The sequence below is a fragment of the Sipha flava genome, unplaced genomic scaffold, assembly GCF_003268045.1.
Source record: "Sipha flava isolate LNK unplaced genomic scaffold, YSA_version1 231_pilon_pilon, whole genome shotgun sequence".
Taxonomy (NCBI): Eukaryota; Metazoa; Arthropoda; class Insecta; order Hemiptera; family Aphididae; genus Sipha; species Sipha flava.
Genome location: NW_020272868.1, coordinates 26,915 through 39,574, shown reverse-complemented (window position 1 = coordinate 39,574; position 12,660 = coordinate 26,915). Strand labels below are relative to the sequence as shown.

Sequence of the window (12,660 nt, the reverse complement as noted above, 5' to 3'; positions counted from 1 at the left end):
ATTTATAATTTTTCAATAAAGTAGTGAAATAAACTACTTGAATATTTGATTCAAATCGAGTACTCGATTAAATTCGAGTAAAATCAAGTACAAAAAATTGTTTGTTAAGTCAAGTCTAACTTGAATTCGACTCAGAAAATTTTACCAAGTACTCGTCCAACTCTACTTAGTAACGACATTGATGCAAGGTTTTATTGCGATTATAATTTTTAAAATATTTAATCGATAATATATATTAAAAAATTTGAAAACATAGTACAATAATTTAATATATATTTAAAATATTTAAATATTAAATACATAAAAGATTTGATATCTTTGTATTTTAAAGAGATAATAAAAAACGATAACCTTTTTTTAAAAGAAATGGCTGAGTTATTTTAGTACAGAATAGTAAATTTCAAAAAATATAAATCAAAACATAATTTCAATACTATTCATAATAGTCAACAATTTCAGTTAACAAAGATATTTATTCAATTATTTAAAAAATAAAAATAATTTACCATTATTTTGAATAATAAACACAAATTATTAAAATTTAAGTTATGTTGTGAAGTTTATATTTTTTATTGATGTAATAAATAATAATTAATAATTAAAATATATTTTTCCAAAAAAGGTTTTTTTTTAAAAAATATCGAAATATGTGATAAGAATTCAATGAAAGTTAAAAAAATACTTTTAGAAACTATTTTAGCTTTATGAAATCGTAAACAACTATGTTCTATTAAAATTTTAAATTATTTTACTTAAATCAAGTGTTAGCCTTGTGTTTCTTTTCAATATCGAGAATATTAAGGTTCACATTTGATTTCTAGAAAAATAAATTATCCCATAATAGATATATATAATTTAATGCCTGTGAAATATTAAATATTATGTTTTTTAAAATTCTATTCTAAAAAAAAATAATTTATCTAAATTTAATTTAATAAATTACCTTTGCGTTAAAATAATACTCGTAAGTTATACATAGTATTATAAATATACTAGGACATTTAATTAATTACAAATAGTAAAAATTACATTTGAGAATTCAATGGCTCAAAAATTTTCGGTAAACTATGCATAGACAATAAAAATTTAAATAAATTCAAAGTATAATACATTTTTATTTTATTTAAACTTTTTTTATAGTTTAGAAATATTTTGATGAACATAACCGATTTTAAAAGTTCTTACCAGGGGGGATTGGCAATTTTATTTTCATAAAGATGCAAAATTATTTAATGCCCATGTTTTAGATTAACGAACTATAAATATAATAAGATAACAAATAACTATTAGTGTATTTACGACTTACTTATAAATTATCATGCCTATATAATTTGTTCAATTACTTTTATTTTTGTCAAAATTAACGCAACATGAAAAGGGGCCAAAATGATAATTAATATCCGGAGTATAAAAAATTTAAGCACAATACTTATTAGTTAAATAATAAGGTTTGAAACATAAATACGAAAAAGTTCCTGGGGTGTCACTAACTTAAGAACCCATCAGTTCATTCATACTACTAACTACAATTATCAAAAAAATGTATTTCTATCATTGATACACAAAATTCTATAAATAAAAACAATTTAGTAAGAAATATATTGTACACGTATAAAAATTGATTAGTTTATCACTTTGTTCAACTTTGTTCGCCGTTTTGTTTCATACAGAACGGTGTAACACCATTACACGTAGCAAGTCATTATGATAATCAAGCTGTTGCATTGATGTTGCTTGATAAGCAAGCATCGCCTCATGCCACAGCAAAGAATGGTCATACTCCTCTTCATATAGCAGCGAAAAAGAATCAGGTAATTATTTACTTATAAATATTTATTATTTTTACTTGAAATCAAAATTATCATAGGATATTACATTTTAAGTAAGGTTGTGTAACTAATTTTTTTTATACATAGTTAGTAAAAATTTTTGGTAACTAAAAGAGTCGAGACATATTCATAGATTCCTCACAGCTTCTTATTACATTTTAATTATATTTATTACATTTAATTTATGCATTTCATCTATACACTGTTAATTTTTTGTCGATATATTATAAAAATTTAAAAAAAAATCAAATTATATAATATTTTAAAATATTAGAACACGAAATTTTAATTGGTGATTAATAAGTTATGACACTTAGTTATTCCGTTTTTTTTAAGCTATCGTTTGACTTCCTTAACTAACTTTTTTCGTACTCAATTAATAAGATAAGTTTTTAAAAGTATTTGAAGTTCGTGGAAAAATCTATAACGAAATCATTATCTACATTTGGCGTACAATTAATCTTTAGCTTTGTAGTATAATTAATTGATTTATAGGATTCAATTATTTTTTAAGTTATTTTGCTGTTTTATAACAAGTATATAATTATAATAAATTTATAACTACAAAAAAAAAAAAAAAAAATTACAGTTAGGCAAATGGAAACACTATTTTTCAGTAAATACTAAATTTAAATGCGTAAATTAAAAAATAAGTATTTATTTTAGATGGACATAGCAGTTACATTATTAGATTATGGAGCAAAAGCAAATGCTGAATCAAAAGCAGGATTTACTCCTCTTCATCTCAGTTCTCAAGAAGGTAATGTCGAGATGACAACATTACTTTTGAACCACAATGCTGATCCTAATTATAAATCCAAGGTAATGTTACACAAAATAAAATATATAAAAAAATTTTAATTTACTATTTTGTTAAATTTATTGTACAGAACGGTTTAACACCAATGCACCTTTGTGCCCAAGAAGACAAACATAAAGTAGCTGCTGTGCTCGACAATTATCACGCAGACATCAATCCAGAAACGAAGGTAATATATTTAGTATATAAAGGTGTAACACACATAGTTGATGTATTAGAATAATAAAATCAAACATTTATGGAAGTAAATTTTTGAAATTTTCGATAGCTTAAATTCTTGTCTATTTCAATCAAAGCCAAGAATATTATTTTTCTTATGTACTCAGATATTATTATTTTGAGTTTCAATAAATATATATATATATATTATAAAATATGTATTGATTTGCATATATGTTTACATAAGGCTGGATTTACTCCATTGCACATCGCGTGCCATTTCGGTCAGTTAAACATGGTTCGTTTCATAACCGCTCGCCAAGGAATCAAAATCAATGCGACCACAGCTTCTGGATACACACCGCTTCATCAAGCAGCTCAGCAAGGTCATTCGACTATTGTAAGCCATTTATTGGATAAAGAAGCTGATCCGAATATATTGACTAATGTAAGTGAACAATTTTTAATACATATACCTGCCTATAAGAGGATTCTTTATTTGGTCTACACTATTTGTCTGCGTCATGCTTTTAAAGTTGTTTCAAAATTGTTTTAAAAAAAACTGAACGCAATAGATACTATAGAAATTGAAAACAAACTAATGACAAAAAAAACTTTATATATATAGTCAAACTTCTATGATCTGGTAGTTCTTTGAAAAAAATTCATTCATTATAAATTTTGTTTAAAGAATTACACGGTTTTTTTAATTAAAACGTTTGTCTTCCCAAACATAACGATTAAAAATAATAATATATAATATGTTTTTTAATAACTTAAAACAATATTGTATATAATAATTATAATAATAGACATATTGAAGAATAATAAATAATAAAAATAACACATTAGTGTGGGTATATTGTAAAATATAAATGTATACAATAACTGGTAAAAATCAAAGAGAGTTAAGCAATAATTAGGGGCTAAGCAACATGGTGTATACTATGGGACATTCGACATTTAAAACATTCGATCACACGAGCAGGCGTAATATGTTTACATCAAAAGTCTACCTTTCCCTACTCCACCAAATTATATTTTGACTGATACCCATTTCCATCGAATCAATTTCTATATCAGTAACAAATACGTGAATTATTTTTTTATAAATATGAAAAATATACTATTCACAGACTGAAATACTCGTGGAATCGTATGATATCAAGTTAATAGATTGTCTTTGATTTAATCAACATAAAAGTACATATGAGTACATGAAAAATCTCTTTTTTTAGTATTTTGTTTAGGTTTATGATCTACTTGTATAAATATCTAGATATATTATGCTATAAAGATATGATAATGTTTCACCTCTTCGGTACTAATGGGGAGTTTTTAAATTATTAACATCGTATTTTATTTTAATGTTAAAACAAGTCAATAAAATAAAATTAATTACAAATTTTAATATGGACCATATAAATATCTAACGCACATGCTATTATGCAAAATATATTAAACTAATGAGTTGTGTAAATAAAAATTATTTGCTGGGAACCGGTACCAGAAAAAATATAATTTGGTGAAAACCAGGGCTTAAATTAAAATAATATGTGTTGTTTATCGTTATGAGTCATTTAAACGTTATAAATAGTTGAGCGTATAACGTTATAATTCAAACATTATTCAATTGTAGCGTTTAAACGTTATGAACAGTTTAGTGTTTTACGTTTAGCGTTTTGCGTTATTTAAATTAGTGTAAAATTTGAAACGTTTTCAAATGTAGTATTTAGCAAATAATACTATGTAAAATAACATTACATATTTTAAATATTATATTATATATATTACCTTTAACCAGTGGTGCATTGGTAAATATAATTGTGGATAAGCCCCCTAAAAAAAATATGGGTATTAATCTTAAAATAAATTTTCTCACTTCACTTAACAATTTTTTTCTCTCGATACGTTCGAAAAAAATGTAAATTAATCGCTTGTAACTACATGTTTGTAATTTATATTAATACTATAAAACATAACACCAGAAGATATACATTAGCAGCGTGTTATAAATTGCATGATGCAAATTTAAGAACCATGGGCTGAATGTCCACACTCCGTACTATTTTATTTAATGTTATTCACTACATTTAACAAAATACATTAAACATAACGTACACTGTAATCTTCAACAGATAAATATTTCAATCAATTTCATAGTTTATAACAATTTTTTCCAATGAACTATTAAATTATTATTATTATTATTTGTTTTCGAGTTATTTTAGAAGCGTATACCCGTAAAATAATATTTTCATTAGGAATACGCCGAAAATCGAAAATCTGCTGATGGGTATACGCCGTATACCCGTGTATTCATACCAAACACCCATGCCTTTAACGATATTTTCTTTTTGTAATTTCTAACCTAACACGTAACTTATAAATAAAGCAATCATATTTGTTGTACAACAATAAAATGCAAATACCACGTAAATATTGTATGTATTGTCAATTTATAACTTAAGTATGATGTATTACTAATGTTTCATCGGTGTTCACTGAAATTATTTTTGATGAGGCAGACTATATGAGTTCCGCGCCGACAACATCCGACGTAATTTCAGAAACCATATTTATAAATTATAATTGGTAATGTTTATTTATATTTTATTAGTTGATAAATTTATTGCTGTTTTAAACATCCATTTATATTAAAAATAATTATTATTATATTATTATTATATATATAATTATCTAAATAAAATAAATTTTATTTTATTTAGATTACCTAGTAATTTAAGTCAATTTTGCAAAAATAACAATGTTTCCTTGGCGATTTCTTTTAGGTTTCAATCGTTAATCGTTTTCTGTTATGTTATTCGATATTAATTTTAATCGTTTTTCGTTTACCGATATGTTATCTGTTATCCCTTTTCATCGTTAATCGTTTACCGATATGTTATCTGTTATCGATTTCAATCGTTTTTTAATAGTTTAACGTTGTACTTATAACGTTATAAAAATGTTTTGGTGCCCTGCTGGAAACAGGTATTGGCGGAAAATAGAAAGATACACTCTTGGTCAAAACGTATACCATCCACATAAACACTAATGTTTTTTTGATCATTCACTAATAAGATTTTTAATTTATAAATGTTGGTTCCTAATTTTATCACTTATCATCTTTTATAATGTTAATAGTATGGAGTGTTATAATAATCGTTACAGATAATTATAATTTTCCTCTCTTCACAATTTTATACTATTCTGAACAACTATGACATTTAGTCCATACATTTTATGATGATTTAATAATGTGACTAATATCTTAAACAATATTTTAGAAATATTTTAAAATTCACTTTGCTTCTTCTTGGGTTTCACCTAGTTAATTTCCATTGTTATCTTCATCTTTATCCGTTTCAATCAAATAATTAGACATACCAGGATACAGTTATTATTGGATCACATTAGAAAATAGACCTGAAATATTTTTCAGGATTTATATTTTAGTCACAATATTAAATTATTTTTGAAACGATATCGACCAGATGTCATTTTATTAAGAATAATATAATATAGTAAAAAAGTACATTTAACTTAAACAATTATTATATTATAAATGTATATTATCAACATTATAAAAAGTGATAAGCGATAAAACCATATGTTTGTTGCTTGGTAAACCAATTTTAAATAGTGTAAATTATACCCCAAAAAAAATATTTATCCCTTACTTTGGCAACATTTCTATCCGTAAATGTTGCTTTTACTGAAATGTATAAACCAGTGGTTCTTAACCGGTGTTCCGTGGACTTCGTATAAGTGTTCCGCCAAAATTTTAAAATCAGTGAAAAAAAAATTTCTTTCAAAAATAGAATCATTTTAGGTTTTGTTGGTTTATTTTTGTACACAAAAACGTTATCGTTAACTTTCGAATAATATAATGTGTCAGTATACTACTATACTATATAATATATTAATATACATTATTATTATTATATTATACGATAATCTCCACCATACTGCGATAACATACGTATAGATATTGACAATTTTATTTTCTGCACTAATAAAAGTTATAAAATACATTAGTATTAGTACGTTGCCCACGGTTATCAACGTTAGACGCGTGTACAACTTCATAAATAAGGATTCTGTTATTTTTTTAAGTAAGTACAATTTGAAATTAATTTAGTTAATTAATTTAATTTGTAACGACCATTTTAATATCAAAATGGACAAATTTCTTAAACGGAAACATGATTCTGGTACTGATAGTGTAAGTACAAATACAAGCAATGTCAATGATGAGAATAAAATAAAAAAGGTCAATAGACAATATTGCAACGATTATTTAAATTTTGGGTTCACTTATGTTGATGAAAATGATTTCCAAATTCCCCTTTGTGTGGTTTGTGGGGAAAAGTTGTCTAATAGCGCAATGGCGCCAGCGAAATTAAAACGGCATTTTTCATCTAAGCACGCCAATCTCCAGTCTAAAGAAAAAAATTATTTTGAAAGGTTGTTGAATAATCAAATGAATCAAAGAAAACATTTTAAAAAAATTGTAACAATATCTGATAAAGCACAAATCGCATCTTATAAAGTTGCCGAAATAATTGCAAAACAGTTAAAACCACACACCATTGCAGAGAGTTTGATTTTACCGGCATGTTCAGAAATAGTTCAAATTATGTTTGGCGATGATGCAAAAAAAGAAATTATGAAAATTCCGCATTCAGACGATACAATAAAAAACAGAATTATACACATGTCAGATGATATTGAGAAAACTGTCACTAACAAGCTTACTACTAATAAACTATATTTCGCTTTGCAAATTGACGAGTCTACTGATATCAGTGGTATAGCTCACGTACTAGGATTTGTTCGTTTCATTGATGAAAATAAAATAGTGAATCAATTTTTATGCTGTAAACAACTTACTGAACGTACAACAGGACAGAATGTTTTTGATTCAATTTCATCATATTTAGATAAATTTAACATAACATGGGACCAATGTGTAGGAATCTGCACCGATGGAGCTCCTTCAATGGTTGGTTCTATTAAAGGATTTACAACATTAGCGAAGAAAAAAAAATCCTAATATCATATCTATACATTGTTTTTTTACACCGAGAATCACTTATTTCGAAAACATTACCTATTACATTAAAGTCTGTATTGGATAAAATTGTAAGCATGGTTAACTACATAAAATCGCGTCCATTACAATCACGCCTATTTAAAAAACTGTGTGAATCAATGGAAGCTCAGCACGTATGTTTACTTTTACATTGTGAAGTAAGATGGTTATCGCGAGGTAAAGTTCTAAATCGAATTCTGGAACTTAAGAATGAATTGTTAATGTTTTTTCAAAACGAAGGTAACACTGTTTTTATATCTTTTCTTACAGACGATATTTGGTGTGTTAAAATGGCATATTTAGCTGATATTTTTAATTATTTAAATAGCGTAAATGCTGGTATGCAAGGTAAAAACGAAAATATTCTTACATCCACGGATAAACTATTAACATTTAAAAAAAATATATCTTTTTGGAGAACGCGTATAATTCAAAAAAATACGGTAGACATGTTTCCTTCAATTAAAAATAATAATGAAATAATTCCTATTATAACAGAACATTTAGCATTATTAGAAGAAAAAATCACGAAATACTTTCCTGAATTAAATATTGAAAAGTATGATTGGATACGAAATCCATTTTCTACCATCAACACGTCAAGTTATGAATTTACGTTAGAAGAAGAGGAAGAATTCATAATGCTAACAACAGATCGAACTCTAAAAATAAAATTTTCCGAAATAACAGTAGAAGAATTTTGGATTTCAGTTCAAACCGAATTTAAAAAAATTTCTGAAAAAGCAATTTCAATATTATTACAATTTTCAACCTCATACTTATGTGAGCTTGGATTTTCAACACTGACGAATATCAAAACAAAGAAACGAGAAAGGCTGACAAATATTGAAGAGGAAATGAGAGTAGCAATATCGTACATACGGCCAGATATTGAAAATATCTGTAAAAATCATCAGGCACAAATATCTCATACAAAGTATTCAATTTCAAATTTTTAAATTTTTTTTAACTCTTTTTATTATTTTATTATTTTTTAGTGACTAACACTAACATGTATGGCATGCAAACAATTTTATGCTATACATTTATTGTTTAATATATTAAAAAATTAAAAATGTATGTACTACTATTTTATTTTACGGTTGTGTTCCGCGAAAATCTTGTAAAATGTTAAGTGTTCCGTCATTCGAAAAAGGTTAAGAACCACTGGTATAAACTAAATATTTCATAACTTATTACTAAATGGTTAGAATCACACTAATTCATAACTGATCGAATGATTCAAGTGTCGGTTGTTTCTCAGTGAACACTATGTCGCTTAGTTTTTTTTGTTATTCACCAGTTGGTATACCTATATGTTTATATTATTTATTTATTTTTTCGTATATAAAAAACTAAATAACTTTAAATATTCGCAATGATTAGAATTAAAAAATTAATTTGGTACATTTTCGGTGAGCTAAAATCCATTAAAATCCATGATAAATAATTTCAAAAGCAGCTTTTGTTTCAGGAACTTTATTTCGCCAAATTTTTGAAAACAGGGAAATACTGATATTTCCATATAATTATAAAATAATAATATAAAACTAAATCGTTTAATAGATATTTATTTTGTAAAATATATTGGTTTTAATGAAAATGTCATGATTCGATAAAAAAAAATTCTATAATAAAGGTTCGACTGTTAAAAAAAGGATACTTGATGACCTATTTCAGTGAATTCACTTTTGATGTACTTAGTACTTAAAGTTTAATCATTTGAATATATTTTATCTGTCACATAATTAGTATACAATGCATAAAAATATTTAAGACATAGGTATATTGAGGTTAAATTTAGTGATTATTATTATATAGTTTGCCAGATAATTATCGATGCATAAATTAACTTTTATTACATACCTAATACTATTAAATTTTAAAGTAATAGGAAACTTCATGATTAAATTTATACAGAAACACAAAATTTAATAAAGTATGATAACAATTTTTCATGTGATAAGAATGTGCTTAGTGTCTTATAACCAAGACATGATAAATAAATTACATCGAAAATAAAAGTTTTAATTTTGCAAGATTTAAGTTTTTTTTGCTATCATTAATAAATATTTAAAATGCATAAGTTGGAGAGTAAATTATATACAATAATAATAACACAAATCTATTTAAACTTATTTAATTATTAATCATGTATCTTAATTGTTCTTTATAATTATACAATTAATTTTTTTTATATAGCAAGGACAAACTGCTTTGTCCATTTCTCAAAAGTTGGGTTATATAAGTGTCGTAGAGGCTTTGAAAAATGTTACAAAAGCTGCACCTTCGTCGACTTTAGATGAAAAATACAAAGTTATTTCTCCAGAAACTATGCAAGAAACATTTATGTCAGACTCAGAAGACGAAGGTGGTACGTAAAAACATTTTTGGTTATAATATATAGTACTATATTATTTGAGACATTCTTGCGAGAGATTTGAACAGGTTATGTAATTAAGTATTCAAATACGATAATATAATAATCAAATACCTAATCAAATTTCACCGTAGAAAAGTGCTGCAAATAATAAAATGAAAAAAAAAATGCTTTTATTCTGAGAAAATATGTCTAATATAACCATTGCACACAATATACACTAATGAATAATATTAGGATGTATAGAAAGTGAACTAGTCCAGGGAAATAAACATAAGTCTGACAAATCAAGATGATGAGAGCAATATTTATCGAGATTAAGTTTGACTTATTATAAGTTGAATGAATTATAATATTAACTTATCACAGAACTTGCACATTTTGTAGTACATCTTATTATTATATAATAATAAGTATTATCTTATACCTACGAAGGTCTTAATTAAATCAAATTTTAAAAATTTTTAGATTGACAAAAAAATTAACTAAGTAAATTTAGATTTCATATCGATTAATGAATTTATTAATATTTATTATATTTAAGTAGAATAGTTATTTAATAACAACTAAAACAAAGTTGAATTGAAATTTTTTAATTTGCAGAACCAATTAATATATATTATTTAAAATATGAATTTGAACATTTTTTTGCAATACCACTTAATTCGATCAAAACTTTACTTCAAGTTTTTTTTTTAAATTATTGGCTATATAACTACATAATTCAATGCACTTTAAGCAGTAGTTATAATACGGTATAGTTACCATATAATATAATGTTTTAAATTCATAATATACAAATTCCACATTTGTCGATTATTTAACGATTAAATTAGATATATTTTACAAATATATTATTGATCAACAAATAAATGAAATTGATAAAAGTCATCCATAGGTAAATTAACTACACACACAAGCAATATTTCGTTGATTCGCTATTTGCAACGAATTCATGTCACCAAAACATAAATTTATACAGCACAATACAATATTATTAGAGTGTTCTCGCTTCCATACTTATAGTGTTGCGCAAGCGTGGTTTTACTAACAAATGCTTGTAGTATGTGATTGGGATGATGATTGGCACACAGGTGACGTTTTGCAAAGCGGAAGCGTCGAGTATGGTCTCAACACTAGAACTCAACTAACACAAAATGTTACCATTTCGTCACGTGAGTTTTGTAGAGTAGAATAAAGAATAAAAATAATAAATAAACAGAATTTGGACCTATGGTATTATCGAGTCTTAGTCAACATGCATGAATTAATAGCCAAGTTCAAAATTCATGATTGGCCACCACCCAACAGCCTCATAGACTGTCACGGTCCATTCGGAATATATTGAACGCGGGTCGTACAGAAAACGAAATCGTTTCACGGACCCACTACCCGGCCAGCCCGCGGTGTCAATATATTATGAATACGACTTAGAATACCCATCAGTGTGCTTCCATCATCATCAAAGCTTTTAGTGTTGAAAAATGAATAAAATTACTTCTGCTCAATACTATAACTACTACATAGTATACAGAGTGTACAATGTATATTTACCAATTGCTGTGTTAATATTTTTTGTGTTAAAAAAGATAATACAATTTTATTTATTTATTTCGATGACTTTACACAAATCAACTCTTTTCAAACAATATCAAAAAAAATTATAAAATTACAAAATAATAGTATTAACAACTGATACATAAAATATAATATAGTAGTTTAACTTAAATAGAAACATAATAAAAAGTAAAGGAAGTAAGAAAATCGCAAATATAGGATAAAGAGTCCTTAAGATATTCATAGGCATATGTCGAGATTTATAATCCCATTTATTGCTTCCGGAGTTACCATATGTATGCCTTCAAACTCTTGGTAGAATTTTCTTTCCTGGCATTCCATCACGATGTGATTCATGGTTTGATCTCCCTTGCCACGGTTGCAGATTGGGTTGTCTTGGAACACCCATTTGTGTAGAAGAGTGCCGCATCGGCCATGACCAGTTTGAAGTCTGTTTAATGTAGACCAGGGGCTACGAGGAAGATTCATCCCTAGGACTCATTCATTAGGGTTAGGTACCTACTAGCTTCCGGCTTGGTGCAGAGAAATTTTAGTTTACTACTACTAAGTGCACGCAGTGGCGCACGCAGGGAGAAGGGTTAAGGGGTTGTAACCCCCCGAAATTTTCTCCGATGTCTAGGTTAAGATTTACAAATTTTACAAGTTTGAAGTATGAAGAGCTAGTATTGAATACCTAGTATCATTGATTATAGAATAGTCTATTCTATTACTTATGCTATTATTTACATCAAAATATATTAAGGATTTGCATAATTTTTTTAATTGTAAAATGTGTTATATTTTTACCTTGACCCCC

The 12,660-nt window shown here is 26.1% G+C and overlaps 1 protein-coding gene across 3 annotated transcripts in view; it reads left to right on the top strand.

Moving 5' to 3' along the window:
• The window catches only part of LOC112683630 (ankyrin-3), a 51,491-nt gene that overhangs the window by 23,320 nt on the left and 15,511 nt on the right, over positions 1 to 12,660 (top strand). For all 3 annotated transcript variants that reach the window (XM_025554741.1, XM_025554742.1, XM_025554743.1), the window contains exons 12-17: positions 1,671 to 1,811; positions 2,496 to 2,651; positions 2,720 to 2,818; positions 3,056 to 3,256; positions 10,109 to 10,280; positions 11,381 to 11,461. In XM_025554741.1, coding sequence (XP_025410526.1) covers positions 1,671 to 1,811; positions 2,496 to 2,651; positions 2,720 to 2,818; positions 3,056 to 3,256; positions 10,109 to 10,280; positions 11,381 to 11,461 — 850 coding nt within the window. The remainder of the gene's footprint in view (positions 1 to 1,670; positions 1,812 to 2,495; positions 2,652 to 2,719; positions 2,819 to 3,055; positions 3,257 to 10,108; positions 10,281 to 11,380; positions 11,462 to 12,660) is intronic.